The 27,155-nt window shown below is 44.8% G+C and overlaps 2 protein-coding genes across 2 annotated transcripts in view; one reads left to right on the top strand and one right to left on the bottom strand.

Moving 5' to 3' along the window:
* The window catches only part of rnf43 (ring finger protein 43), a 77,889-nt gene extending 57,391 nt beyond the window's left edge, over positions 1-20,498 (top strand). Inside the window, exons 3-9 of the mRNA XM_084028939.1 lie at positions 14,016-14,090; positions 14,262-14,396; positions 14,964-15,065; positions 15,176-15,346; positions 15,437-15,539; positions 15,855-17,369; positions 17,790-20,498. Of these exons, the coding sequence (XP_083885065.1) occupies positions 14,016-14,090; positions 14,262-14,396; positions 14,964-15,065; positions 15,176-15,346; positions 15,437-15,539; positions 15,855-17,369; positions 17,790-17,815 (2,127 nt within the window). The 3' untranslated portion in view covers positions 17,816-20,498. The remainder of the gene's footprint in view (positions 1-14,015; positions 14,091-14,261; positions 14,397-14,963; positions 15,066-15,175; positions 15,347-15,436; positions 15,540-15,854; positions 17,370-17,789) is intronic.
* A 1,073-nt stretch (positions 20,499-21,571) lies between these two features.
* hpda (4-hydroxyphenylpyruvate dioxygenase a) lies at positions 21,572-26,713 on the bottom strand. Its single transcript, XM_084029608.1, has 14 exons — positions 26,628-26,713; positions 26,412-26,438; positions 25,456-25,518; positions 25,162-25,266; positions 25,018-25,060; positions 24,837-24,919; positions 24,196-24,285; positions 23,994-24,100; positions 23,818-23,895; positions 23,405-23,567; positions 23,036-23,107; positions 22,797-22,919; positions 22,591-22,707; positions 21,572-21,888 (listed from the first exon to the last, which is right to left on the bottom strand). The coding sequence occupies exons 1-14, from the start codon at positions 26,628-26,630 to the stop codon at positions 21,775-21,777; spliced, it is 1,188 nt and encodes a 395-aa protein (XP_083885734.1). The 5' UTR covers positions 26,631-26,713; the 3' UTR covers positions 21,572-21,774.
* Positions 26,714-27,155: the final 442 nt, after the last annotated feature.

Genomic DNA, 27,155 nt, shown 5'->3' with positions numbered 1-27,155 from the left:
TCTGGCCTAAAGGTGCGTGCGTTCCTCCTGATGCATCTGTTGGGATATTTTCGGTGCAACACACCCCAGCTGTGGCTGCGGCTCTCATCCGCATGTCCTCATTGGGGTTTCTCGGCCGGTGCCAGCGTTCCTAAGCTAAACATTGACTCTGACGCAGCAAACTGTCCTCCCCACAACCTGGAGGATGTGTTGTTTGCTTCAGAAAGGTGGCGTGTTCAGATGCTGGCTCTCTCCTCCCGATTAGCAGCTTGCTGCACTGGCACCTGGGTTGTGTTCTGGCTCTGCATAGCTACTGTAGGCATGTTGGATCCGACACAGCCTCCTCTGGTTCTGGACTCCAATTTGAGCTTGTCGACAGCGTCACCGCAAAACTTTTATACACAAACAGTGAGATGTCTGCAGCGCCGCTCGGTGGGAAGTACCTCTCCAAAATAGAAGCTGTTGGAATATCACCTGCATGTTTATATGTGTGGATTGCAAAATATGCCCCTCTTAACAAGTTCCGGTGAATATTTTTTCCGGAGTGGTATTTTCCTATGAAAAGCAAAAAAAAAATCTCATCATTTACAATCCAGTTTTACTTGTTACAGAAGGTCCTTTACTACATTGTAAAACATCAACCAGGAATTAAGTGGAATAAACTATTCTTATTTCAACTTAATAAACATGTTTCATTAATTTCAACTTAACTCAACTTAAACATTTGAGTTCACTTGACTTGAAGTCAAGACTTTAGGCACAAAGCTGAGACAACTGCGCTGATACTGTAAGATACTGTAAGTATCTTAATTATATTTTAATGACCCTTATTAATTGCTTCTGGGAACTGCGGCTCCACTGTGTGTTGGTAAACAGGCCAATTCAAAAGCAAAACCCCCTGTCCTCTTCATGTCAATCAGTGTCCTTTACTTCCTCTCTCCCCCTTTAACTCTGCAGCGCCCCCTTGGGGATGATGGGAACTCTCAATGTGTTAAATACATGGAAGACAATGCTAATCATGATGAGGGTTGGCATCAAATAAAAAAAGGCCCTTTCCACGTAATTCTAATCTAAGAAGGAGGGAGGGAAGTATTCATCTTCTCATCTTTGTATTACAGGTGCTATATTTGGTATTCAGAGCATTAATATAGCAGCAAACAACTATTGGTAAAGATATAGTGGATTAATGTCTACTCGAGCAGAGAATGACGTGACTCTCCCTCTGTGTGTGTTGTTATCAGAGCTTCTCCCCTCTCTTTTGACCTGCCTTGTAGCTCTTCTGCTGTTGAGCACCGTTAGCTGTGAGGCGCCACTCGGCGGTCGCCATGTTGGGAGGCAATAAGAATGCTTTAAATCTTGTATACAACCCCTTTAACTCTGGCTTCGACAGCAGAAACATCTGTTAGTTCTTTGTATCAAATAAGAATCTGACCGACTGAACGGTTGTTGATTCAACTTAATGCCTAATTGAACTTATCCCAAACATCGGACGTTGGTTTTACGGGCGACTTTGGCGATGCTTATCATTCCCAGTTAGTTAAGTCACCGTGTTAAGGCAGCGGGGAGACAGCTGAACCGCCATATAGTGTTTTACAGTTTCGCACAAACGACCCTTGAAACGCGCAAATTCACCGAGAAAACATGGAATTATCTCAGCTGTTGGAAACACTTGTTTGAAGGCAATAATGAGTTCAGGGCTTATGCTGGTGTATTTTCTTGAAGAGAAAAGGGAGAATATCTCCTTTCAAAAGCAATTGTGTTTTGCTTATGAAAGGCGATATTGTGTGTACACACATATCTGAACGTGCACAAACACTGCACATGTGTGCACTATGTGCACAAGCCTCCTTATTGCCGCCTGAGGGCGAGCGCGCCGCCCTCTCGCAGGGCCGCTACCAGCGCTGGAGAATGCCAAGTGCTTGCGTCTCAAGGCGTTTCTATTAGGGCGGCACATCTGTCACTTGTCACTTCAAAGGGAGCGTGCGGGGGTCAGGGTTTCATCAGGCTGTCATTGGCGCAGGCGATCGGAGAAAAATGCCGCCCTAAAAATAGCACGCCGTGTCATGCTCATAAAGACAGACGGAGGCCAGATGACACCATTCTGTGCCAAATTGCTGTTATTCAAATGCCTCCTTCCCAAACACCATCAGCTGGCTACAGAGAGGGGGGGGGGGGGGGGACAAAGTGTCGGGACAGATTTGGACTGAGATTTCGTCACACATACACACACAGAGAGTGAAAGCGAGCTGTTTGTGCACTTCCTTATCGGCTCAGATTTTTGGCATTGCTGGTAGGAGTTCCTCCTTCCATCTCGCTCTGCCTGCAGAGCCGAAGATGTTTTTCTCCAAAGGGATGGCAAATAGGATCACATGATGAGTGCTTAATGGCCCTCCAGTTACAACTGTACGATATCACTGCCTCTCCCCGATGAATGAGGCGTTCATAGGGCAGTAACTTATTATTACTGCAGTATTAGGCCTTTGATCTTCCAGTAGTTTGAACCCTGGAGTTTTTTAGGGGGGGTGGCTTGTCAAAATAGCTTTGCAGATGGGATCGGGCCTGGTCTTGCCCCGGCTATGGGGAGAGGAGGCCTGGAGCTGTACAGAGGCACCAGTGTGCAGGAACACCTACAGACTACAGAGGCATCACGCTGCAGTTTCGCAGAGCTTTGAACGGATCAACCAAATTATTATCTCATATTCCTCGCGGTGTGTTGTTTGTCAGCGAGGAAAGCCTCACGCATACTAGACTTTGTCTCCACAGACTGCGTGAAAAGTGGGGGGCCCTGAATGTGAAGGCGCTGCCCTTGAGAGGCACGATAAAACACGAGATGTCGTTCTCAGCCAGGACATTCCTCTATTAATGACAAAGGCGACTGGTAAGCCCCACGGTGAAACATGAAGAGGGAGAGGAGATGGGAAGAGCCGGCAGGAGGGAGTCAGAGAGGTGAACGGGTTGACTGGGAGGAGTGGCAGGCGAGGCCAGAGGGCAACCCACACAGGTCCTGTCTGTCTAGTGCTTCAAGGTCAGGACTGGCGGGTCAGAAACGGGACCGTTGACAGGAAAATTTGTTGCTCTGATCTGACATTTCACGTCTTCCTCCTCCCTTTTTGTTGTCGCCGGTCTCTCTCCGTCTACCTAACTCTCTTTCCACCCTCCCATCCTCCGCCGGTGCGTCTGGCACGTCCCAGTTCTCATTGTGCAGGCTGAGCCGCTGGCCCTCTTTAAGATCTGCATTAGAATGTTGTTTTTATATAGCAGCAAGCGGAGGCATGTGGAGTCTCTTTTGAACTGCTCGGCAAACAGATGGAGGTTTTCACGCTGCCTTTATGAGATTAAGTGAAACATTCCCATAAAAAAGACATCTTCCTGTGTCCCTGCACCGTCTCTCTCTCTCTCTCTCTCTCTCTCTCTCTCTCTCTCTCTCTCTCTCTCTCTCTCTCTCTCTCTCTTTCTTTCTCTCTTTCATTCTTCATCATTGCCTCTTTTACTTTCTCTTTTCTTTTTTCTTTTTCTGGCTAGCCTCGGGCTTGGGCTAGGGTGTGCTGCTGCTGAAAGTGAAGTGGAAAGTTGACAGGTTTGTGTTACCAATAACTACTTCCCCAGGCGAGCGGCGAGCATCTCCCAGAGTCGAGAGCAAAGCGGCAAACAGGTCTTGTGAGTTCGACCATACAGGCGACGGGAGTGAGTTCTTGTTTCTCCTCTGCAGTATGAACCTGTTTAACTCTGACTCAAGTTGGTTAGCGGTTACACCCCCCCCCCCCTTCAGTGCTTTGGCTTTTAACAGGGGTTTGACAAAACAGATTCACAGGGCAAACAGTGAGGCTCCACAGTATGTAAGTCACTAGGATACAATGAGACTATTTAGACTCTGATTTGCATGGGGCAAAGGCCTCGCAGCTATCGAGCGTGGTTATTCAAAGATTTGTTTTTTTTCCTGGGGAAAGGGTTCGAGAGGCCAGATAATGTGAGCATGTACGTGAGCTGTGCTAACCCCTCTGGTTGTGAGTAGGCATTTTAGCCCAGCGAGCACTTGAGCTCTCGTGGCGTTGCGGTCGATCCGTTCTCCACTTTGGTGCACGCTGATATCGCAACAACTGATGCATTGTTCGCCTTGGGCTTCATCGATCCTGTGACTGCGTCTCTACCGCCATCATGAGGTTCACATTTGCGGTTTTGAGTGAAATGTGTCAGCAACGACAACAAATGGGTTGCCATGACATCTTCCCCTCAGGAGGAATTATAATCACGTTGGTAGTTCCTGAAGTGTCCTCTAGAGAGCAGCGCAGTGGTACAGCCTCACAGAGCCGCTAGCATGGTTCTTACTCGTATGGAGCTCTGAGGTGTGACCCAGTAGCTATAACCTCACATTGATTCAACTGGAATGAATCTACAGTCAGAATCTATCGCCGCGGTATTTGTGAAATCGAACGTCTCGCTTTACCTCATGTACAGACAAGCGCGTGTGTTCGATTGTCACTGTGTGTGTGTGTGTGTGTGTGTGTGTGTGTGTGTGTGCTCTGCAGAAAGACATGGCTTACTGCACGGCCTGTTCCAAGAATGAATTCCTGGAGGCTTACAAGAGCTGTTGAATGAGATGGAGGGCTCAGGGCAGGAATGATGGGAGGGAAGGAGAGGAGGGAGGCTGCTCGGCCCTGTAGGAGGGTTGTAGGGCTCTCACTTACAGGCCTGATTAAATAACAGGATGCTTTATGAAAACAAGAACATTATCTGCCTCTCAAAAGGCCGGGAAAGGCCTTCTAATTGGCTTCCCCCGAGTCCCCGTGTTGCCGCCCGTCAGTGAGAGAAAAAACTCCTCTGCCATGAGAGAAATTATAGGCAGGACACTTTCTCTGCCTCCTAGTTGTGCACTCATCACCGCTGGAGGAATGTATCAACATACCGATACCATTTTTCCACTGAAAGGAGGAGGATTCCGACCTGGATCTCTTGATTGAGTGTAATACAAACAATGAAGAGATAGTGTCTCCTGTGTGGAATCGTGCATTTTCTCACGTCGCGACGTTCACAGCTGAGGTTTTATAAGAAAACAACTTTAAAAGGCCCTCTAGATGTTTGGAGAAGGGGGAAGGAAGAGGATTGGCGTGTTTGCGTTTCCCCGTGCTTCCACAAACCTAACTGCTCTTTCGCTGCCAGGTTAGTCAGGTGGTTTACTTAATTACACTTATTACAGTCAACACCTGCTATGATTAAAGCTCCTTGATAGACACAGCTATAATTAACATTTTTCGTACGCTTACACACCTCTTGTTGTTTATAGAGGTTGTGCAGTGTGGCAGCAGCCAGCGTTGATTATCGTATCGTTGGAGAGAAAATATGAACGTGGCAAAAAATATCTGATTTTTTTATGCTGGTTAAATATTTATTTCACACATACAATAGACGCATACAAATAGACGACAGTAATATAAATTACATTAAATAAATCTGTGAAAAACGTCATCAGTCCCACAATCAAGGAAAGAGAAACATAATTTATCATATATTTAACAAAGAAATAAAATAAAAACAACAAATAGGGAAAACAAACTACAACAACCTCTTTTTAACTCTTAATGCTGAGCTAAGCTAGCCATTTCCTGCCTCTAGCGACATATTTAGCATCCTGATATAATTATTTATTTTAACCTCATTTCCTCTTTTGTCAAACTATTCCTTTAAGAAGCAGCATAGCTTTTAGTTTTCTATCAGCGAGGCTTTTAAACTCAACGTCTTGTTTACCTCTTTCTTCCCGATGTGTCCTGGCTGTTAGGAGGCCGTGCCCGGGCATCTCTGGCCGGTCGGGTTTACACAGTGAAATGGGAGGTCACCATCACGGTGGCGTGTGTGCGATGCAGTCAAGCCTCTGGCAGCAACATCAGTCTCATCTGCCCGCCTCTTTGATGTGATGTGTTTAGCTGGTGATAGTGTATCAGATGACGCCGGCCTTTTCTCTGTCACCCTCTGCTTTGCATTTCAAATGTGGATGTCACGGTGCAGCCAGCGCCCCGCTAAGAGAGGGGGCGAGGGACACAGGAAGTGCACCGAGAGGGAGGTTGGCGGGCTGAGCTTGAACGCCGTGAGTTCTCTAAATGACCTCTCCTACCTCCAGACAGGCAGATCAGGTTAATAATCTTTCCAGTGTCTCTCTCTCTCTCCTCAGCACAAGAAGGGCGGCCAAGCCCAGGTCCTGGATTGAGTGTTTGTGTGTGTGTGTGTGTGTGTGTGTGTGTGTGTGTGTGTGTGTGTGTGTGTGTGCGTGTGCGTGTGTGTGTGTGTGTGTCAGGATGAATGGGATTATTAGAAGCAGTGTGTGATTCAGGTCCACCCCCTCAGGCTCAATACTTTTCCTCAGAGTAGAATCTGCTCACCTGCCCTGACATGCCCACCCGGCCCCTCCTGCCCCCCTCCTCTTCATACATTACTCCCCCCTCCTGCGGCCCCACATCAAAGTCCCCCTGTGAGTAATGGATACCCAGCAGGGCCACACCCTTCCCTCCGTCCGACCAACTCCACTGCTGCTCAGCCAGTGGCAAACACCCGGCAATCACACACACACACACACACACACAATTCTTCACACACAATTAGACTTATATGCAGTTTCAAAGCAACATTTCTGTTGCTGATGTCATTTAGTAAATACATTAAACCTTTATATACGTGCACCAGGAAAGGAGAAAATAAAGAAGGAATGATAGGACTTCATACTCAAAAGAAGAAGATTTATTTATAGAAGATTAATTGTCTGATAATTATCTGTTGGAATTACACATTTTTTGGAAAGCTGTAATGATGTTTAAAGCTGTGTACACACCGGAAGAACTGCCCAACTCGCGTCGGTAAATTCGGCATCGGCTACTTAATATGGCCGACTCGAACAACGACATGGGCGTTCACACCTACGGAATTACAGCCGACGCCATACGTTCCGCGCTTGCGCGAGATGTACACTGTGTCCGAAATCATTCCCTACTCCCTATATGGGAGTGATTTCGGACACAGCCGTAATGTCTCCAAAACAACAGGCGGCGCTAATCTGTATTGTGGGCCAAAAAACACGAAAACCGGAAGTAGGCGGTCCTCTCTAGACCACCTTCTTCGATTCCACTGGTTATCTGGTATGTTTACCATCGTCACTTCCGGGTTTCACTGATTCGCTAGTCAAGCTGCTAGCCTCCACCAATCAGAATGGTAAAAGAATGACCGACTCGAATGGCGGATTACACATTTGAATCGGCTGAAATGAACGCCGACGTGGGCCGATTCGAGCGACCACACCAAGGAGACTCATGTCACGGACGCCGACTCTCTCAAAGACGCCGATTTTCGGTCCGGTGTGGACCCGCCTTAAGCCAAAAAAAATTTGAAAGCTACAGTTGTAAATTAAATAATGAAAATAAAAAGTCAATGCTTTACCACGTCTAAAACTGTGAAAAACATTAATATTATTAATAATAACGCTATTGAAAGTGGAAAATACACAGAAGTTCTGACTTTTTTCTGGTTAAAATTAAGAGAATGCAGAAGCCAGTGATCAGAGTAACATGCACTATGTGTCACATACATACGTCAGTGCAGCTGATGAAGTCATTATTTATTTTTTGGAACATTTTCAGTCATTTTTATTCACCCTGCTATCTGTCAGTCCCTCGGCTGGTCCGCTAATTTAGTCCAAACGTGTCAATAACCATTTAACTGTCATTACATTTTGTACATTCATGGTCTCCAGTCTCCCCCTGACTTGGCTTCCAGCTCCACCATGAGGTTTAAATACCGTACGTGGGTTTGAATGAAATTACTCAACATTTATTGGATGGCTTGGTATGAAATTTGGAACAGACACACATTCATCTTCCCCTCAGGGGGAACCGGATTGATCCTGTGACTTTTCCTTTAGTGCCATCATCAAACAGATTTAATAACTCTTTGGTTTATGGCCAAATACCTGCAAAACTCATGACATCCCATTCAGCCTCAGCTGCACTTTGTGTTGAGAGTTAAGTATCAAAAGTGAGCATGCTAACATGCTAAACTGAGTCGTAAACATGAGCGTGTTGGAATCGTCTCCCGTCAACAATCAACCGCCGACAGATGATTTTGATTTCTCTTCGTGTGACAGTTAAACTGACACCAGTGGGCGGATCCCCGAACTGTTGGTGGATTCCTTGGATTGATTAGGTCCTCAAATCTCCTGTTGCGCAAATCCCGAAGATGTAAAAGGTCGAGTAATTCTTTCCCTCCCCCCACTATTATCACCATCAGCTCTGGCCTCTGTCTGCTTCTAATTTAGCAATGTGGCGTGTCCCAGTGCCTCAGTAATGGTTCCAGTGTGCTGGGCCAGTCAGGAGAAATGACAGAGCAGAGTCGGCCTCAGACCTGTAGGCCCGGAGCTCTGCAGTCTGTCATTAGACACTTGAATGCAGCAGCACCACAGCCTGCTCGCCTCACTCCTCTCCCTCCCTCTCTCCGTCCCACTCTCTTTTCTCTACCTCTTTCACTCTCGCTGCTTATTCCCACACAGATTATTCCACGGTATAATTTACCCATGCACCGAATGATGTGGATAGTCATGCTGGGAAAAGTGAAGTTAGATTGAGTTAAATAGAGTCTAGTGGCATGTTTTAAAGAGGCGGGAAGGGTTATCGGAGACCGAGGAAGTGCAACATCAACAGGTTTATGGCAGTGGGTTACGGAGTGTGTGGTGGTGTGTAATTAACGGTAATAAAAGGATAACCATGCTCACTAATTAGCTTAGTTTGTGATTGAAATGTCTTACTTGCTGGTTGCGCTGATAAAAATGTTGGTCTTAACATAGTCATTTAGGCGTAGTAAAAATAAAAAGAGTAAAACTTTTGCTTCTCAACTGAGAGAATTGATTTTACCTGCTTCCGATTCCAGAAGTATGTTCTAGAAACAGGATTTTTATTTATTTTTTTTAAAGTCCTCTGTCTTGTCCAGGCAGCAACTTCCAGTTCTGAAAAGTGAAGCCAATGCTGAGGTGCCGTAAACTTGCATTCTCTCTGCTGGCCATCAGGGGGCGACTCCTCTAATTGCAAAAAGAAGTCAGATTGAATGGAAGTCAATGACCCGACTTCTCTCTTGATTTCTTATCTCAGTAAACATTGTAAACATCAGTTTATGGTCTCAATTTCAAGTTTCAAGTCTTCTTCAAAAGAGCATGATGTTAATTTAGTAAATTATGGTGCTCATGCTCATCAGATCCACCTGTCGCTCCTCAAAAGTACAACTTTGGTCACTGGTTGCACAAATTCCAAGATCAGGATGCCCATAATTCTGAACTCAAACCGTAGTCCACATACCAAAGTGTGACATCACAACGACTACTTCTTATATACAGTCTATGGTCCTGCCTTTTTTTGTTTTATTCAAACACTAATAATAGATCATTCCTAAAAGAAGGTAAATCCAGCCTTCTGAGACAAATTACTCATTCCATTGGCTGATTTGTTTTCTTTAATATAAAAATCGTCAAAAGTCGAAGGTTATGAAGCTACTGGGTCACACTTGCACTCTGAATATAGTTCTGTAATCATAGATGTTCAACTAACATAGCAGATGTTTTTCCGTGGCAGACTGAATGTGTTTATGTGTGTGTGTAATATTCTCATTATTGCCCTCTCCATTACGTTGGAGCGTGGCTACAGATGAAGGGGATTGGCCCTCTGGACCGAACCGGGCCCGGTCGGCACCACATTAAAACCCACGACAAGCACTGAGACGTGAACAGGCAAAGGCCATCTTGTCAGACGGCGGACAAACCTTGGCACGTCCCGTCTGTGAAATTCAGTCATCAGAGCAGCGTAGTCGTGTTTCTGCCCCGCTGAGAACACGCTGTGATGCCAGGCCTGGCTCGCAGCCTGCACTTCGCCAGCGATGTAAACACACAGCGCTCGCCGGCCCAGAGCAGGCACCGAACGCCGGGGAGGGCAAGTCACTGGCTCCATCCGCCGGTGTTTATGCAAGATGAGCCACCACTCCCAACACCGCCACACAACCAGGCACTAATCGCACAAAAACGCTTGATTTGGTGTGAATGCAGCCTTCGTCACAGAGAAGCATTGTATGAAATGATAACACATTTATTTCCTGAATACTCACTGTAACAAACGTTGTAAAAGTATTAGTATATTGTAGAAATTGTATAAAAAGAATGTAGTACGTACTTGAGACGAAGCTAGAATATGTTTCCTGATGCACAGGACATTTAAATTATGCACATAGATATTTAAGACACAGACATGTTGATATGGCGCAGTGAGACTATAAGCTCGGGTTGTCTGCTCTGAACAAAAGCTCCTGGTTTACCTGCGTGACCTCACGGTGCCTCTCCGGCTCTCTGCCCTCAGGTGTGTTTATGTTTGTGCTGGCTCACTTTTTGCAGAGAGCTCTCCGCTACCTGCCGCTACACCTCACCTTCCTCCTCTCCAATAATTACACTCTGTTCCACAAAGCACGGCAAGACTTCGCCCGCATCTGCCCGCACCCTCCGTCAAATAAAAAAGAAAATCCCCAGTCAACGGTAAAAGCAGACTCTTCCCTCGGCGTGTTGTTTGTTAGTTTTCCAGCGATGACGTCTTCGCTGTGTACCTCTGCAAACCGCAGTCATTTCCAAGGCTTTGTTAATTGCTAATGTTTACTATAATGCCGAATAGTGTTGAGTCACATGTGTCAAGTTGCTCCTCCATCAGGACGGGTGTTGTTTACCTAACCGCAGCCATGTCTGTGTCAGTTCTGTCCGTGGCCAACCCCGGAGACGGCGTCTCGGCGGCCCTTTTAGCTTGTCTTGTTAGGCTTCTCATTGCACCATTAAAGGTTAAATATATCTTCTATTAATCATGTAATGAGATCTCTCAGGCCTCTTCCGGGTCTGTGGCTCGGCAGAGGCGTATGACTTGGCCAGCTCTGTGGTATCACTACTGCTAACACTGAGATATAATAAGACAGTCACTCGACAAGCATATTATCATATATTCTTGAGCTGTAGCGTATTTTCGTGTGTGTGTGTGTGTGTGTGTGTGTGTGTGTGTGTGTGTGTGTGTGTGTGTGTGTGTGTGTGTGTGTGTGCGTGTGTGCGTGTGTGTGTGTGCGTGACCACAAGAGCGGGTTCCCCTGCATGCATTACCACGATTAGAGGACGGATGGGTTCAGTGCTGCATGAGGGAACTTTTGAACCCCAGGTAAAGCAAATTCCCACATGTCAAAGATCCAGCTCTTTTTCTTTTTTTTTTCTCCCTCGTGTGACCGCACCCCATTTAGGCCCATGCACGTACTACAATTACTGTTCTGATGAAACAGGGGAAAGGCTGTTGCACCACAGCTGGAAACCAGATCAAAGGGGATATGTTAATTTTTTATTTGACCTCTTTCTGACCGTAAATACTACGGCCACCAGTGGTTCTGTGGGACAATGTTGTTAACTCTCAACTGCACGCTACGCTGCGCACAAACACACAAACACACACACGCAAACATGCTGAGTGCGTGCTCACGGATTGGCATTTAGGTGCTTTTTAACTTGTGCGCTGCGACGTCCTTCGAGGGTGTCTTCTTGTCATGCCTTGACTTTCTTTTTTTTTGTTAAAAGCGGTCTGAATAAAGAGGTTTCTCATGGATTTGATGAGTGATGCTTTAACCTGAATTTCTTTGTAAAAGGTGTGTGTGCTCCTCCCTGCCCTGGGCTGCGAGCGCTAGGCTAGGCATCACTGCTTAGTGTTGTGTTTAACTCGGGTGATTAGGTGTTTAAACTTGTGTCTCCTCCTCATTAAGCGTTGGCAGATGCCAGACGCTTGAGAGCATGTGATGAGATATTGTTGAAAAGGCTGCTGTTCATTTTCTGGCTGACTTCTGGCGAGATGTGCGTGAATGCTTTTCGAGAGCTTTTTTTAGGACAGGCTGATAATAAAAAGATCACAGAAAGCTAACAGACAAACAACCTGTCATGGTCAGTTAGCAGTGGTGGTGGTGCATTCACAAGGGAACACTAACCAAAACACATTACTATATGTCTTTAATCTTAAAGCATGACATTGGATGTTTCTTTGGGAGAATCTGATCCAGCATGGAGGTTTTGGCTAGCCAGTAACCTCTGGTTCTGAAAAGTGAAGCCAACGCTGAAGTGCCTTAAACTTGTATTCTCTCTGCAAGAAGTCCGATTGCATTGAAGTAAATGAGAAAATCCGCCTAAATCTCACTTGATTTATTATCTCAGTAAACATGAGTTTATGGTCTCAAGCTCTAGTTTCAAGTCTTCTTCCTTGAATTCTGAAGCTAACTCTTAACAGCTTCTCACCAGAAGGTCGCTGCTATGCTTCTTGTCTTCGTCAGATCCACCCGTCGCTCCTCAACAGTCCAAATTTGGTCACTTCCTTCACTGGTTGCAGAAATTCTAAGATGGCGACAGCCAAAATGCCAAACTTCAGAACCTTAGTCCACAAACCAGTGGGTGAAATCACCATGACTACTTCCTCTCCTTATATACAGTCTATGGTTTTGGCATATGAGACTCGACTCCAAGCAAACAGCATGCTCCTGTGCCATTTGCACATATTTAAATGAGGTAATATGGCAACATATGACACATAATTGGCTCCTTTCAAGGCAAATGAGCGTCATTGAACAGTCAAAAACAGTGAGATCATCACTAATTCACTAAGATCAGCACTAATAGCCACATAATAGCCGTCACAATGAAATGATTTTCATCTTCAGAGAGTTGGTGGTGGATGAAGTCACTCCCCGACTTTCCAGTGATCGTGGCAGCAGTCATAGCATCAGGTGAAAGAATCGTCGTGCTCCATTCAAGCTCATTTGTTTGGTTATTCAGTGTCATGAAAAATGAATAAAGCTCCTGTACGTGTCATTTTGGAAAATATAAGAAAACAAAGAAAAAAAGATTTAAAATAAGGAGTTATTCAAAGTATTTCTTCCTTCCCCCTCCACAGAATATGGCAAATTGCACTCAGCTGTAAAACTTCCTGGGCGTGTTTGCACTGTAATGTGATTAGCACAATATATCTTGTGAATAGGGCCTTCAGACGGGGAAAATGAGGCGTAATTTGCGGTGCTATCAGCAGCCGCGACCAATTCTTTTTTAATTCGCCCACAGTCTTTTATTGCACATTTGATCATTTCGACAGTCTCAAGGGTTTTGATGCTACAGCGTCACTTAGTCTGGTATGACTAGTATCTTATGGTGGCTAATGTTAGCTAACTGCTATGTTACTGGGATTATTGAGTTAGTCCGGTAAACAACTCTAAGACCCTTCTCTACTTTTGCTTTTTCATTAAGTTTTAACTTTAACATTAAGTCCACTTGTGGTTGCATGTATGCACATGCTTATTTGTCGAGGATGTTTTATTCAGCACATAACTTCATGGTGATGAAGCCACCGGGAATGATCTATTAAAGATGAACTGCTGAACATGGTGGAGTATTGACTGTGCCACTGAGCACCACTGCTACCTGGTTCACTGATGTGTCACCATGCTTGTTCTGAATATCTTCTCTGAGTTATGAAATTGTAAAATAGGGAATGAAGGCTCTCAGAGCCTAGTTTGAATACAAAATGTCCCTATTTGCATGTTGGGGACATTTCTTTCACTATTACACCTTCACTTTTTACTCAGTCAAACAATCCTGCACTATTTATTTTGGCTTCACTCTCGGACATTAGAAAAAGGTTCAAATGAGGCAGCAGGTTCGTGCTGTGGCCTTCAGAGTCCTGCTTGCACACTTTCACTCAGAGTGGCTTCCAGAGTCAGGTGGAAAAGTGGCAGGAGGGGCTGCACTTTGGTCTGCACTGTGAGGCCCTGAAGCTCAGTGCATGACTGCCACCTGGTGGTGGGTTAAGACACTGCATGGACTGGTGTGGCCTGCAACGTTCACATGAAGTGTCTGCTGTGTAACGGGCAAGTTTTTGTCCATTCTTCTCATCTAAATAGTCTAAGAATCTCCTAAAAATGTCCTCTCTGTGTGTTTTCTTTTTAACTGACGTCTCTCCTGTCTTCTTCAGGCTCGCATGGCGTTGGACAAAGGAGCTCAGGCCGTTATCTTTGATGTCAGTGATGATGCCAACGCTGCTGCTGAGGTGAGTGTGCAGCCACAGCTACACACACAGCTGCAGCTATACAAATCTGTTAAATATATAACATTATATTTATAAGATGAAAAAGGTCACTGAAATCACACAAATATTTCTGTCTCTTTCTCTACCTGCTCTCTCTCTCTCACACAAACACACACACACACACACACACAGCTGCGAGAAACAGACTCGCTTCCCCGTCCCGTCGTGCTGGTGGAGGCGGAGGACGCTGAGGAGTTGATGGGTCTGGTCAACAAGAACGAGGAGGCCAAAGTTCTTATTGAGATCATGGTGGAGCAGCCGAGATGGGTAAGCAGTGAAACATGAACACGCCCCTCGGTGGGTTTTCTTCCATTGGCTGGAGGAGGAGGAACCTCACACTCCCACATTGTCATCTTGCAAATGCCTTTTTAACCCTTTTGGATCACATCCGTGTCATATTGTGCACCTATTTAACAACATATGCCTAAAAATGACAACAACAAAATCTATGTATTCATATTTTTCTGTCAAAATCCAATATCTTTTCTTTCTGGAAAACAAACTTGTGGAAACCCATTTCAACCAATAATATCATGACGTCCATCCATCAATCAATCTGTAACTTTTAACGGCACAGAACTAGAGAAGGTCGTGGGCTCATTTTTTCAACGCCTGTCTCTCTTGTTTCACCTGGAAATACGTCACCATAGAGAAGCTAGAAAGTCTTGAGATGACATTTAACAAATCCACAAGACCTGAAGACCTCGTCAATACTGTTAGACTTTCATATGGATTTCTTGTTTCTTTATGCACTTGATATTTAACTTGGAGACACATAGTCTATAAAATAATATAAAGATGTTGCTCTCTCTCCATCTTCTTTTCCCTCCTCAGCCACATTATGATGTTGGGATCCTGCTCACCATCGTCTTAGCTATTCTGACCATCGTCCTCATCTTCGCTTTCCGCTACAAGTGCAAGTCCAACAGGACCTGGGTGAGTGAGGAGCTCACAGACACAAGGGTGTCAGTGGATTCTCTTCTGATCCACAGCTCAGCTGGAGACCCGATAAAGGTTTATCTAACACTCGCTTCTCGTGTGTGCAGGACTCCGTCCATCAGCAGACCATGCAGGCGATAAGTCGACTGGAGACCAAAACCTACAGCTCCCAGGGCTGCTCGGGCTCCCAGCGCCACCGTGCTGCCTGGGGGTCCGCCAGCAGCTCCAACTCGAGCCCCGTGTGTGCGATCTGCCTGGAGGACTTCCAGGACGGCCAGGTAAGAGAAGAGAGAGTCTGTAGATTGAAGTGTCCTTCTCAGCAATTTATCGCCAAATCTTACTCTGTCCCTCTTCATATTGCATCCCAGCATTTGAGGATCATCTCCTGTGCTCACGAGTTCCACAAAGACTGCGTCGACCCCTGGCTGCTACAGCACCGCACCTGCCCCCTCTGCATGCACAACATCATGGGTGAGCAGAAGCACATTTCCAGTCACGTCGGTCAAGAATGTTACAGCGACTTTATCTGCAAATTCAGTAAAATTTTCAATACAATGTATTTATCTAGCGTGAAACTAAACGTAACTATGTGTAGACCTGGCTCTCTTTCCACAATGCTGTCAAAAGTTTACTACATTTGGAATTCCATTCCTGCAAGATTTTAATGGTCGTACAATTAACTTGTTTGGCATGTTTAGACAAGAAGCAGCCGTATCTTAACCCTTTGTTGAGCCTATGATGACTGCAGTGTTCTGTATGTATTCTGACTGCTGCTGTTGTCCACAGGGACGGAGCGGCAGCCTCAGAGGAACAGACTCCAGCAGAGTCCAGAGCAAAGCCAGGGTTTCCTGCACGCTCAGCCTTACAGCAGCCCACGCAACCACCCCTTCCCCCAGCACGCCATCCCCTTCTCTTTGAGGCGCCACTATCCCCGTGGACCCTCTGGACCTTATCCTTCTCTGGGCCACTACGCTGGCCCTTCTCCCGTGGATCCCCAAACATTACATTTCCTCTCCAGCAGGCCACTTCCCTCCGGGTGTGGGTACCACCTTCCTGCAGAGGGTCCCGGGAGGCCCCAAAGGATTGGAGGTAACTGCAGGACTTCCAGCCATCACTACACCCCCCGTCGGTCCTGCCACAACTATCGCTCATCCTGTCCGGCCCAGCGCAGCGCGTCCAGCTCGAGGCTGCACCACACCACCTCTGTCCCGCCGCAGCCCCGTGGAGCGCCGGCCCACAGCAGGCAGGACGACGGCAGCTGCTCGGGGGGCAGCTACCACACAGAACGCAGCGGGTACTTGGCCGACGGGCCCGCGAGTGACTCCAGCTCAGGGCCGTGCCACGGCTCCTCCAGCGACTCAGTTCTCAACTGTACTGACGTGTCCCTGCAGGGGGTTTATGGCAGCTGGTCTACCTTCCGTAGCTCTCTGAGCAGTGACTACGATCCGTTTGTGTATTATGGGCCAGGTCCTGGGCGCGCCCACCGCAGGAACAGCCTGGAGGCGGGTGCCCAAGCCCGGCCCAGGTCTCTGGATTCTGTGGTGAACAAAGCGGGCTGCCCCGAAGAGCAGCCGCAGACTGTGTTCAGCCACATCCACTACCACCGCCACAGACACCACCACTATGAGGAGGGGGAGCACAGCCAGGGCCCGAGCAGGGGCTCGGACGAGGAGCAGGGGGCCGCTGCTGCTGCTGCTGCAGCTGCACCTGCTGCTCTTGTCCCGGACAAAGACTCGCCCGTCTGCCCTCCTAAGCACAGCCCCTGCCAGTGCCCAAAGCCAGACCCCACAGATCGGCCCAGTCCTGGGACAGAGTGCCAAGACCATGACCCAGTCAGCCCTACAGGACCTCCTGTCCTGGTGTCCCCAATCCCTTTACAGATTCAACCTCACTGCTGCCACCAAGGCCACGGGCACCCCCCCGCCCCTCTTGGGCGAGTGGGTGGCTGTGTGCTTGACGGGCCCTCTGTCCGCTTCCACCAGAGCCTTGATCTGCAGGATGACCGTAGCATCCACATCCATTACGGTCAGGGCCCGGGCTTCTGCTGCTCCCCTCCTGAGCTGCACCCCGCCTTGCTCCCCGTGCCCCTCATTCTGGACTCTGGCGGCATGGAGGACTGGCCTTGCTATGCCGGGGCTCACGTTGTGTGGCAAAAGCGGGTGCAGCAGGCCCGCTCAGAGCCTCAGCTCCTGGGGCCCGGGACCTCTATGGACAGGCCACCCTGCAGGTTCCACCACGGCCCTGCTGCTGACCGCAACACAGACATTTGTTTGTACTGCCAAACATTACACCACAATCAGGGTGGGTGTCTCCTTGTTTAATAACTTTCACAGTTTTGGCCATCGTTTCTATTGGTTGTGATAATGTTTTACTCACCGAAATAAGTTGGTAAGTTGTTGGAACACGGCAACATCACTATAGGGAAGTTGGAAACGAGCAGTCAGATGATCTAACAAGCCAACAGTTTAGCCAGATTTTTGGAAACTGCTTCTTTTGGAGGTAAACTGCAAGTGAGTGCACCTGAAATGTCTCATAAGGAGCTGCATGTTGCATTCTGTATGTTCATGTTTCTCCACCCGTCTGACCTCAACAAGTACACTGGTTTTATTACTGAAAGGCATGATGGAGAACATTACTGGAATGATACTTTAAGACCTGCGAATCTTTATTTTTGTTTTTATTATATTTTGAAGATGACCTGAGCTGTTTTTGTGTCCGCAGGATCAGAAGAGGAGTCTGGTGTGTGAGAACTTGTTGCATCCCCATTATCACGCTGCTACACAGGAGCCAGAATGGACAAGCCCTCTCATTGGCTGCCGCTCTCATGTCTTCCACATAATTCCACCAGCAAAGCCTTCGTTGAGGTGATTTCCCACCTTCCCCCAGGATTCAAAGCACACTTGCTAAAATGCTCTTTCAGCTGAGTTAGATTGAAATCATTGGGACTGAATCTTTAGAACAATGCTTCTTAATGTTGTATATGAAAATATATTGAATGATTTAAATGTTTGGGAGCTGCTGGGGAAACGATTCCCACACCACAAAGGGCAAAAAGTGTTTTTTTTTTCTGTGTTTCTCCTCAGTTATAGGAAGAATATTCAATCATGATATCACAAGTTCCCATGCTCCTTAGTGACAAGCAACGAATGGTCCTGGCTTCGGGTGTTGAGCCCTCATGAAGTGAGACTCTGCATCGCTCACTCTGTTGCAAAGTAACTTGATTTCTTTGAGAGGTACTTTCACACGTGTGATCTTCGTCTTCCTTCGCTGAGTCCAGTCTCAGCTGAGAGAAGCTTTTCTCTCCAGCCTACCTCAGCTCAGATTTCTTAACATGCCTCACACAGGGGGGTCTTTAAAGGTACTGCTGTAGTGATGTTTTTTTTTTTTTTTATCACAACCATGTAGCTCCCATAAACTCAACAAAACGTGATCCTCTTGGCAGTCTGACCTGTCCAAATGGAGAGAAAGGTTGATGCTCAGCCCCTCAAACAACGAGCATTCACTGAGGTCGCTGGGCCTTGCATGGGCCTTGTTTTCATTATTTCAATAATGGCAGCTGTTTTCAACATGTTTGTTTTGTGTTTTTGGATCATTTTCTGTTTCGTTTTTTTTCTTTTTTTTTTTTTGTAGTTGGTAATTATTATTTTTTTAACCTTTCAAAATGAACCGGTTTGACTGAATTATGTCGTCGTCATTACAAGCTGTTGTCTAGTTCTTGTCATTTCTTCTTGCCAATGGTTACTTTGCATGTTTGACCTCAGTGCTGTTAAAGCCCCTGATCAGTTAAAGTGAACAGGCCTCATCAGAGAGATGACACCCATGTCCTCTGCCCCTTTAATGCCTCACCCATCACAATGTTGTCACGTCCTTCAAAAAGGAAATACCCTCCCGTTGTCTTCCAGCAACTAAAGCTCTATGAAAAGAAAGTTTTACATTGCAGCCATAGAAAAGAGATGGTGACTATTTAATTATATAACTGGAGTAAAGCCATGCTGGGTAGACCTTACAGGCCTGAGCATCAGCCCGGTTGCCGTAGCCCGGTTGCCGTAGCAGCAGTTTAATGAAAGCGGCGTGTACTTTTCCTGTGATTTCAAACTGTAATGTGCGGAGCCTGAGATCAGCCTCAGGAACAATCAAACACTGGAAAATGGGAGGAATTCATCTTCGTTACAGTAATGACACCCAAATTGGTAAAGGACCCTTTGTCGTGGTAAATGTTTTTGCGACAGAATCGAGGTTTAAACCTTTATTTAGCCACTCTGGCAGAGTGACAGACAGAAAATATGTTTGTATCCAACTGTTCAGTGTCCATTCAACTGTGGAGGTAAAAGTCAAAGATGGCTCCACCACAGACAGGCTAAATGATCTGAGATCAGAGGTATAGATAGGAATTCTCTTATAGCGTGGACTTTCCCTTAAAGGCTCAGTGAAAATGTTCTAAGCATTCGTCAGAGTTTAGCAGCAGACAAAGAGCTCATGGGTAATGCAATGTAACCAGTAGCACTTACTAAAGCCTCATATGTGCCTTATTCATTCAAACTGTCCTAAATAAGGAACCTCCCAACACATTAAGCTCTTACCGGTCCAACCAAAGAGGCAAAATCTTGAACACAGTGAACTGATAACATATATGTTATCAGCCCCCTCGCCTTAACTCTTTCCTTAAACCACAGAATGAAATGTGCTTTGACAAGGGAGAATATGGAAATCATTTTGGACTCAATATTTTTGGACAATCATGCAGAAATGTTGTTCTGCAGTCCCGTTGTACTAATACCTCACTTTGAATGTGTCAACCACGCAGCGTCCTCCGGCTAAAGTATCAGGGTTTCCTTGTCTGTTATTGTTCGTGCCCAAACAGTCTCCGAGACTGAGATGGAAATGACTGAATTACAAGCAGCACTTTGGTTTGAGCAGATTTTTATAATAAAATAAAATAAAAAAAAACACAACAAAACTCATAGTATTCATTTGAAAAAAGCCCAAACCATCAGCACATGAAAACTGCATTGAGTGATGCCGCAGAATGTCTGTGATTTCATCCTGTTCAAGATCTTTCTCTTTGTGTTGTTTATGCCTTTGTTTTATGTTTTGCAAGAATAATGAGCTGAAACTGCCTTTTCTATGAGTAAAAAAATCCCTCCAGAACTTTAAGGGATATATGTCAGTATATTTTGGATACTTTGTGTACAAAATGAGAACAAAAAAACCCCAGAAATGAAATAGTGTTGTATTTTATATATAATAGAACATTTCAATATAGTGACATGTCACTAATATATTTATTTACTAATATATTTATCCATTTTGTCCAGGTTTGAAAGAGTGGTTTCTGTATAGACTGAATGTTTCTATATGGAAACTGACCAGTGCCATCACAGATGTATAAACCTGTCTTCATTCCAATTATATGCAAATAAATTATTTTGAAATAAAACCTCTGTGCTGAATGCATCTTTCTGCAGGACAATCCACAGAAACTCTCCCGGTGTCAAACGAATGGCTTGGGTGTGACTGTTGTTAAAGGACTAGTTCACCCAAAGTTACCCCACATGTTTAAAACCAGAAAATTACAGCTTCAAAAAAAAATTCACGGTAAATACAAACGGCAAGAGTATATTTCTCCACTTGTTGTGCAAATTGCAGCTTTTATGACTCCTTTTTGTAAAATATAAGTGTTCAGTTCTGACCTGAGCTGTGTATTTTCTAAAAAGTAATTTCTGGGAGGCAAGATTAGTTTGAAGTTTGTTGAAAAGAAAGTAATTTCACAGCAACTGGAAGTCCTTACTTTACAGACTCCATGAGATTTTATTCCATCATGATTATATCATAGAAAATATAGAGTTTGATTATGAAATAAAAGAACAAATATTGCAATTCAATGAGACAGAGACCTAAAATTGTTGTTGTTGTTGTTGTTGATTGTGTGTGAGTGTGTATATGTTTTACCTGTCATGTGGGGACATACATCTGATGACTCATTGTGGGGACTCCCTTTTATTGAAAACAAATGGAGATAACTGCACGTCCCCATAATGTACATTTTTAGGCATTAAGTCAATAAGTGTGTGAGTGTGTGTGTGTGTGTGTGTGTGTGTGTGTGTGTGTGTGTGTGTGTGTGTGTGTGTGTGGTGTGTGTGTTTCTGAGTGAAACGGGACAGGTGGGCGGGACATAAGGTTGGGAGGAATTTGATTGGATCATTCAAAAGTTTAGCTTACAACCTTCTCTAGCTCTGCTGAGCCGAAGTTGTAGATTGATTGATGGATGGATGTGATGATATTATTGGTTGAAATGTGTTGGTATAGCTGATGTAAGCATACGTCATATTTTATGACTGGGGATGCGATCTAAAAGGGTTTTCTTACACGTCATGCTAAAAGAATAGTTTGATATTTTCTGAGCTTCTCACCTAACTTTCAGCAAGAAAGCCAATAATAATGTTCCCAATTTATTGAGCTATTCCTTTCAAATATGGAATTGTTTCGCAAACACACATGCCAGCCAGCATTAACACAAGTTTCTTTATTGAGTCATACGACATGCAATCTAGACAACTTAAAGCAAATCTGATAGCACTTGCAGCTTGTCATACGAAGATATTCAACACCTTGTACATGTGTTTGATAAACTGTGTTGTTGATTGCCTCTGAAATGTACAGCCATATATAACAGCTTAAGTGTGGTTTGGCAGCAGCAGTCGGAGGATCAGTAGAAGGCTTTGGCCTGCCCTTCGGGTGTCAGCGCAGTGAGGTTGCCCCTGGCATCTTGGTCCTTCTCAATGGCCTCAAAGAGAGACTTGAAGTTTCCTGCCCCAAAGCCCTGGAGAGGGAGCAAGCACACACAGATGGCTAATTACCCAAAGATCTACCGTCTTCTGTGTCATTGGTTATGGCTCTGGGGATCTTCTCTCAGACACCGTTCAGGGCTTTAAAAACACTTTGAAGTCGGATCATGGCAGATAAATATTCTCGCACGGTTTCAAACTTCCACTCGGCTCTGACAACGAGGCGCGCTCACCAGGGGCACGCAAATTAATCACGTAAATATTTTCATAGATAATGAAAAGATCAAGTGTTTGGCGGTCGCTCGGAGAGATTCTTTGCTGCGGTTCAGATTCAGTTTCTCACTTTCATGCATTGTATCCACATCTGTAGAGTCGGTGAAATGCTGCAGAGTGACAAGATGTGCCTGTCCTGACAAGCAGAATGGGTAATAGGTGTTATAAATGAAGTGCCACGGGGTGCAACCCAATCCGAAGATCCCCCTCGCTATGAAGCAGGGAGCCTTTTAATCTGTATGTGTGATAGATTTACTGATCTTTTACAAGTGGGCTACTGTTCATACGGGTGGGAGCTGCAAACAGGTGTTCAGGCAGCTCTGTCTTGGTTTCTTGAAGGTGTTGAAGTTAAGAAACAGGACTACGGGTCTGCAGATCCCCCCACAAAGAGTTTACATAAAATATTGATAGGATTTGTTTATTAGCTTTACCAGAAATGTGCGTTACTGGTTTGTGGGACTTACAAAGTGGTTGTGCCGCTGGATGACCTCCAGGAAAAGGGTCGGTCTGTCCTGTGCTGGTTTGGTGAAGATTTGAAGGAGGTAGCCTTTGTCATCAAAATCGACTAAGATTTTCAATTCCTTAAAGGGACAAATATAGTTTGTAGTTTAGATAGAGGCATAAAGGCTGTAAATCATTTCTGACTAGCCCGAATAATAGCTCTCCTCACCTGTAAACGGTCGAGATCCTCCGTCACCTTGATCTTAGCGGTTTTCAGATTCTGCCGCAGTGTGTTGTAGTACATGTCAGGCGCTGAGAGGAACTCCATCCCTCGGGCACGCAGGTTCACTACCTGAGTTAAGACCAACCAAAGCTTGCCTTTACTTGCAGATTTGGGGAGGCTGTATGAAGATGAACATACACTCTGTGAATAAGCATGACATTTTGGCGCAAATGCAGGAGACTCACGGCTTCGATAATGTTTGATGTGTTGAGAGCAATGTGCTGAACACCTGGTCCCCCGTTGTAGTCCACATATTCCTGTGAAGAAGGAGATGTAGATCATACAATGCACTGAACCAGGGCTGTAAACTATAACACACCACTGTGATACACTATTATAATACACCACTATAATACACCACTATAATACACTACTATAATACACCACTATAATACACCACTGTGATACACCACTATAATACACTACTATAATACACCACCGTGATACACCTCTATAATACACTACTACAATACACCACTGATACACCACTATAACACACCACTGTGATACATTACTATAATATACCACTAAAGCACACCATTGTAAATTCACACCTGGATCTGGGAGATTTTTTTCCCCTTTGCAGGTTCATTGATGGGCATCTTGATGGTCTCTTCATAGTTGGTCACCACTATGGACCTCAATGAACTGTACTGCGTGTGGATCTGCTTGTCATCTATTGACCAGAACCGATGGAACATCATACACTTCTGATACCTGGAATTTGGAGGACACAAACAGAAATTGTGATGATAAGGTCAATGAATAAGCTATGCCTTATTTGTAATTTCTGGAATATTTTTGTAAAAATTTGGACTTTTGATTGATGCATTCAAGCTTGTTTTTCAATGTCTGACATTGACATTCCCCACTGCAACATAGGTGGAGTGACTGTCTGCAGACTGTTTACTTGTCCTTTTGCCCTGTGTGTCCACCGTGTGTACGTGCTCTCAAACAGGATTCTTACCAGTCTGAAACTGGCACCATTTGGTCGTCCGGCTGGTTTCCCACAATGTGATCGATGAAGCTCAACCTTCCTGGTGGACTACAAACAAAGAAAGAAAAAAAACATTGCATTAGTACTTTTCCATACCATTTCCAATACCTGTTTATATTTTGTAGCACATGCTGTTTGAGACTCACAGTGTGGCTAACAGAGGATCCAGAAACAGAGGCTTTTTGTAGCCTGGCAGGAAAAGGCCTTTGTAGGGAGTGAGGTACTCAATGAGTGTGTGTGTTGTATCGCCATACTGCGGACAAAACATTAACACAACATTATGATTCCTTCCTAGTTTTATGAGTGTATTCATATCAGGCTTTCAAACGTGCATCGCTCTTTACATACCGTTTGAACCACAGCATACTTGACCCTCCCCTGACTGTCCTGCTCCACCCAGGGTTCCTTGACAATTACAGCTCCATGCTCTTTAGCTGTCTGTCAGTGGAGTTGTTTTGGGATCAGTTTGGAAATGCAGCTTAAAACAGTTTTTGTCTCTGAAGTCAGCTCCTGGAAGCCCCCCAGTGGCTGAAGACAGAATATCTCCCTATACATGCTGTAATATATTTATAGGCTCTAGGCTCTGAGCTAAGACAGAGGTGATTCTATTTCTTTGTAGCCACCCGATGGTCAGCATGGAGAGTTTATCTCAAGAGTTCAAATGAGGGACTAGACATCAAAGCTGCACTTTCACCACCGCCATGTTTGCCCCTATTTCAACACACACTGAGTGCATGAGTGAATGAGTGCACAGCACATAGTATGAAAGTACACATCAGGTTTGAAGCAGAATTGAAGCTTTTCCAGTGTGGTATTTATACCACAACTGTACAAGCACGACGCTTTCTGAAATGTTAAGTAATGGCAAGAAAAAAAGTCTTTCAAAAAACGGTTTGGCCATAACTGAAGTCAGGTCACATGACACTGGTTCATTTCAACCTCTTGAGATTACATTTTTATTTCATATTCTTCCTCTTGATCATCATTACCTTGATTAAGAAGTCACAGTCCTCCACTTGGAAAGCGATGTCTTTGACGCCATCTCCGTGCTTTATCAAGTGTTCTCCCATGACTGAGGGAAAATGAACCCATGATGAAATGCAGACGCACTTTATGTCATGCTCACTATAATTTGTCTTCCATATAGTCTCGCGTAATGATAAAACTTGCCTTCATTTCCAGGATTTAGCGGAGATTCAAACACAAATATGATCTGTGATGAGAGAGGAGGGATGGTTACGTTTTCGGAGATGATCATTCCTCACTGATATACTGAGTGTTTATTCAAACAGTACCAGACATCTGACTACATACCTTATCCTGTTTGATGACATGAGACACAACCTCCCGGCTGCCAGTCTCCAAACCCTTATAGGCAAAAGCCTCAAAGCCCATCTTATCACAGTAGAATGAGGCTGCCTGCAAAGGAATCATTTGGTTCAGAATATGCCAGAATATTGTGGAAAATGTCCTTTTTACTTTCCCAGAAAATGTCATGTAAGAGAAGTTTTTACATAACCTCAAAGTTTATGATCATATATGACATTTAAGGAACAAGTATAACAGAACCGTAAACTGTTGGCTGTATGTCAGCGTTTGGATACTGACCTGTTTGGCATTGCCCACCCAGAAGGTGAGATGATGAAACCGGACAAACCGTCCCTTTGCATGCTAAAAGGCAAAAGTACAGCAGAAGATTTGCATTGGCTGATGGGAAAACAATTAAACAAAGTATCCAAAGCAGGGCTTTTCAACTATATTGTTCAGGGAGCCACATTTTCAGAAAGCTAAGGGACTGGGGGCCGGACATTTTCCCTGACCCACTTGACCCCTTTCTGGTCTCATGAATTAACACCTTTTGGTCTTTTTGCTCATGTGTGTTTATTGGGTACTATTTCTGTCATTTAAAACACATTTCCTGCAATTCTACACCAGTTTAACCTTTGGAATAAACTTCCACCTAAGCTAGTGTTGATTAGTTGGATTTGGGGTGATACGAAAATGCATCAAGAATGGTTTATTACCAGAAAGTTACTGAGCTACAGAGTGTGCACGTAACCATAGTAACTCACTGTCACTGCTGCATGTGTGTGCATGTGTAAGAAGAGAGGGAGAGATACAGGCTGAGATCACTCTGATCAACATGGGAATTAATTGCAATATAACAGATTGGTGTATATATTCTCACTTTCACCCCGATGCTCTAAATAACTTGCTGCTGCTCCGCCTCGTCTGTTCGTGACATTTCGTAATCACTAATGTTTGTTTGTCACTGTGCGAGAAAATGAAGGGTTGTGGCAAAGTGTCGTTTTTCCAGGATTTTTTTTACCTTGGAGTTTTACATTTTTTAAACAGAACTGATTGTATAAATTTCAAGTTTATTCAGTTTTATTAAATGATTAGCTTCAACTAAAAACATGAATGAGAGCTCACATGAGGTGTAGGTTACAATAATTGATTTATTCCTACATTGTGCCACTCGGCTATGACCCCGGCTTTAACAGTTCTGTTAACACACCAAACATCACAATCACAGACTCCTTCAGAGGCAGTTTTAATCTTACCTTCTCCCCTTTATCTGTGTAGCTTGTCTACGAAGAAAGAACAGATAGACATCATTATCACTTAATTTAATTTTCAAGTGCTGAGACTAAAATACAGTCAATAGATCTCTGGTTGTTATCCACTGAAGATATGATTATCCCCTTAATTACGCAGCTGTAATAATTTGTAATGTCCCATAAGTGAGAGCACCTTCTCATCAAAATCAAGTCTCTTACCATGCTGTGATTGTAGATGGGCCACAGTTCAGAGAAATGAATGTCACAAAATCAGTATCTGGCTTGAAGGGTTGAAGATAAGTATGCATACTGACCAGATGACCAACTGTGATTGGTCCTTTAGGATCTACACCCACCTGTCCGCCTCCCCGCTTCCTGCTCTACTTTAACTAAAAAGATCAACAGTAGAAGTTCTGCCATCTCTCCTGAGTCCAGTGTCTAATCAGTTCTCGGAGCCTCAGTCGTCATAGAAACAAAAACACATTAACCTCAGCATAGGGGTAATATCGAGGTACTGATACCACACTCACTGTGTCTGTCTGGGATGTTTAAAAGAATGTGGATAACTGAATTAGGCACTATATCAAAATACAGTGATCATGAATATCCTATTCCACACCAGCTCCTCTGAGCTCCCTCTGGTTCCTGCAACCACCAGAGGGAGCAATGTTGCCTAATTTAAACAGAAACAGATAAACAATCTTGTACTTTGAGATCAGTAAGTAAATCCAGAAATTTCGACTATCA

Source organism: Eutrigla gurnardus (assembly GCF_963514095.1).
Source record: "Eutrigla gurnardus genome assembly, chromosome: 15".
Taxonomy (NCBI): Eukaryota; Metazoa; Chordata; class Actinopteri; order Perciformes; family Triglidae; genus Eutrigla; species Eutrigla gurnardus.
The sequence above is the reverse complement of the archived record's forward strand: the minus strand, read 5'-3'. Positions and strand labels throughout refer to the sequence as shown.

Excerpts from the sequence above, each read along its gene's own strand:
- hpda (XM_084029608.1), bottom strand. Across the intron at positions 25,061-25,161 it reads ATGTCATCAAACAGGATAAG|ATCATATTTGTGTTTGAATC; the intron begins GTATGTAGTCAG and ends CTCTCATCACAG. Across the intron at positions 21,889-22,590 it reads TCCAGCGGCACAACCACTTT|GGCTTTGGGGCAGGAAACTT; the intron begins GTAAGTCCCACA and ends CTCCCTCTCCAG.